The sequence below is a fragment of the Bremia lactucae genome, linkage group LG8 (assembly GCF_004359215.1).
Source record: "Bremia lactucae strain SF5 linkage group LG8, whole genome shotgun sequence".
Classification (NCBI taxonomy): Eukaryota; Oomycota; class Peronosporomycetes; order Peronosporales; family Peronosporaceae; genus Bremia; species Bremia lactucae.
In genome coordinates, this window is record NC_090617.1 from 784,610 (window position 1) to 787,465 (window position 2,856).

General features: G+C 46.3%; 1 protein-coding gene across 1 annotated transcript; it reads right to left on the reverse strand.

Moving 5' to 3' along the window:
* Positions 1 to 461: 461 nt before the first annotated feature.
* Positions 462 to 2,513, reverse strand: CCR75_002602 (uncharacterized protein). Its single transcript, XM_067960699.1, has 5 exons — positions 2,050 to 2,513; positions 1,448 to 1,988; positions 1,282 to 1,381; positions 980 to 1,249; positions 462 to 918 (listed from the first exon to the last, which is right to left on the reverse strand). The coding sequence occupies exons 1-5, from the start codon at positions 2,430 to 2,432 to the stop codon at positions 698 to 700; spliced, it is 1,515 nt and encodes a 504-aa protein (XP_067823446.1). The 5' UTR covers positions 2,433 to 2,513; the 3' UTR covers positions 462 to 697.
* Between the last annotated feature and the right edge of the window lie 343 nt (positions 2,514 to 2,856).

Here is a 2,856-nt window from a genome sequence, read left to right on the forward strand (position 1 = left end):
CGTCATCCCTCCTAATGTGAATGCACCCATGTGCATCACATACACAAGGGTTGGTCACAAATGTGCACCACACCCGAGTGTTGGGTCTAATTACTATAATTTAGTATTTGACCATCCCCTGAAGTACACCAAGTGTACTTAACGGGGACTGTGTAACATTAGGGCAACTTTAGCCTGTTAAAGCTAGGATGTGTGTCTAAGTAGAGAGTGGCCGCATTACGACGTGCCCGCCTACATCAAAGTCTTCCTCTGACTCAAGGAGCGAGGTAGCTCCGCTATATTCATCGTTCAGCCTCCTTATTTATGAGGGCGGTGGACATTGCCATTTTTTATAAAGCAGTATAATTCCAAGAGGCCGCATTTAGCAATCGACGGATTCTGTCAGATCCCATGATGCTGTGAATTTTAAAGCCCAAATCTGACATATCGTAAATTGAAGCCAAAAGAAATATACAGAATAAAGGTGGCAAAATTATTTGATTAGTTAAAACGTTGAAACTGTCGATGTAAACAAGCTGCTATTAGATTATGTGCTCATTCTGAGCCCATTACGACAATTCTTCCTGATTGATCTTTCGGCTGCTAATGTGTCCGAGTGCATTTACTGGGTCTTAACTAAGTTCTACCAAGAAAGCCAGATGATTTCTATTACCATTCAATTATTTTTTATGTACAGTTCTGAAGTCGCTTCTTGAATCTACAAAATGGACGCAGCGGCGGTGGCAACACCCAAGGCAAGCGCTGCGGTAAATATGAGTGTTTCTGTCCCACTGGCGGCCGGATTCGCAGTCTCCGAGAGCTCTTTGTTTGTAGGCAGCCGTTTTACTCCCACAGCAGTGCCCGTGGCTTGGTGCTCGTAGCTATTTGCCTTGATTCCATTACAGACTGGCTGGGCAATACTGCATTCGAGAATCGGCACTGCACAAAAAAAAAACGTTAATTTAATCCCATCGAAAAGCCGCACAGCTAAACCTAGTACCTTTAGGTGTAGGGGGCAAGTCAGCTGAGATATTTTTTGGGCACGACAAAATAACGTCTCGCGTGGGCGTGTAGCTGTCGTGCGTCACCGAGGAGATCTTGGTTTTTGTATAGGCGCTTTTAAGGTTGTCGTACTCGGGGTATGGCGTAAACACGCAGTCGGAGCTGTTATTGTCGCAAGTCTCTGGAAATAAGTACCCAATTCCGTACTTTCCAGCATCTCCGGCTTTTGTTAATTCTGTTAAAAGCAAAGTTAGACCCATGCCTCCGTCTAAAAATAACAACATATGAAGCAAATCGTACTCTTGCTTTTCGCTAAATTGGCAATCTCCGTCGTGAACTCAAACACGTTGCCTCCCACAATCTCAGCAGTCATTTCCTCTTCTTCATTCATCCACTTGGCCTGTTGAGCACATACACTTCATAAGTCCTTCTCCTCGCATCTCCAGACACACTCAACGCAACGTACATCTAAAAACGACCGCTGGTTTTCATACCCGTCGATTGTATTAATGCCCTTGTTGCAACCAAACTCACCAAACATGATCGGACGTGCGTAGCCAACCGATGCGTACTCTGTCATGAGTTTCTTAAGTCCTGTTGACTGCGAGTACTTGAGGTGAGTCGTAGGATCACACTCGACGTACGGATTGAATCCCAACCACTCTGCTCGCGTGTTTTCATCCTCCTCCGCAGCGCAGTCATAGTACGCAATCCACTGCTCCCGAGGAGGAATGTCCGCAATGTCTAGACCAATCGGCACTTGACGGACCGCTCCAGCGCAACTCGCTGCATAGCTACGAGTATCCCGTAAAAAGGCTTTAACACACGGGGCCGTGGTCGTCCCGTGAGCCCCGTGTTCCACTTGCAAATTATTCTCGTTCCCGACACTGAAACCAAGTGTATTGTCGTACACGGCAAAAGCATTGTACACCATCTGGGCACGAGTAAACAAGTCTTCGGGGTAGCACTCGGGTGGCTTATAGTCAAGTACCGAGCAATTTTCGCATCTACAGGTGCGCGCATGTTAGAATCGATAAAATCAAAAGAAGTTTGAAAAGTCATACGCACGGTGCAGTGATGCCAACAAGGACATAAATACCTGCGTCGGAGCAGGCACACATGAAATTATCGTGGGGCTTGCTTGGGTCCACCGAGTACAGGCGAATTGTGTTCACACCAAGGTCTTTCATTATTTCAAGGTGAGGCTTCCAGACTGCCTCGTGCTCGTCCGCGGCCCAGTCGTAATTCCCAACTCCGGCCATTTCGCCGTCATTGGGTCGAGGATAGTAAGCAATTCCCTTCAGTCGAAACTCGACTCCAGTAACCGAATCGAAAAACTTGTTGCCCTTCGTGATAATCGGTGGCACCCAAGCAGTAGTTGAAGAAATTGCAATGGCCGTGCAAATGGCCATTGCGGCGCACAGGCGCTGAACGCAGGAGCTAAAGACCATTCGAGGAAAAGTGCTGGATGGTCAGTTAAATTTAAACGCCTCTCGTGATCGAGGAGCAGTAAAATGAAGAATGGCATAGACAGACATCGCAAATAATAGCGTGGATTGAATTCAGTGGAACTCTCTCTACACGGCTGGATAGTTCGTTTGCTTGCATGAAACGTTTATGTTTTATCTGCTAATTGTAAGGTACTTTTCCTTCTCGTCAAGATTGTCCCTATTGCGTGTCGACGACGAAAGTGAAACTTGTGAAAAGTTTATGTGGCCGTTGATATCGAGCCAAAAAACAAACTAAAGTAGCGGATTGTAAGCTTGTCTCGTCGACATTTATAGCTTCGTTAAATCGATGTAGCTACATTCCTACAAAAGACGATATTTGGACGACCGTAGTCGCAACTTCAGCAGGTTTATGCAACTCTTGCTC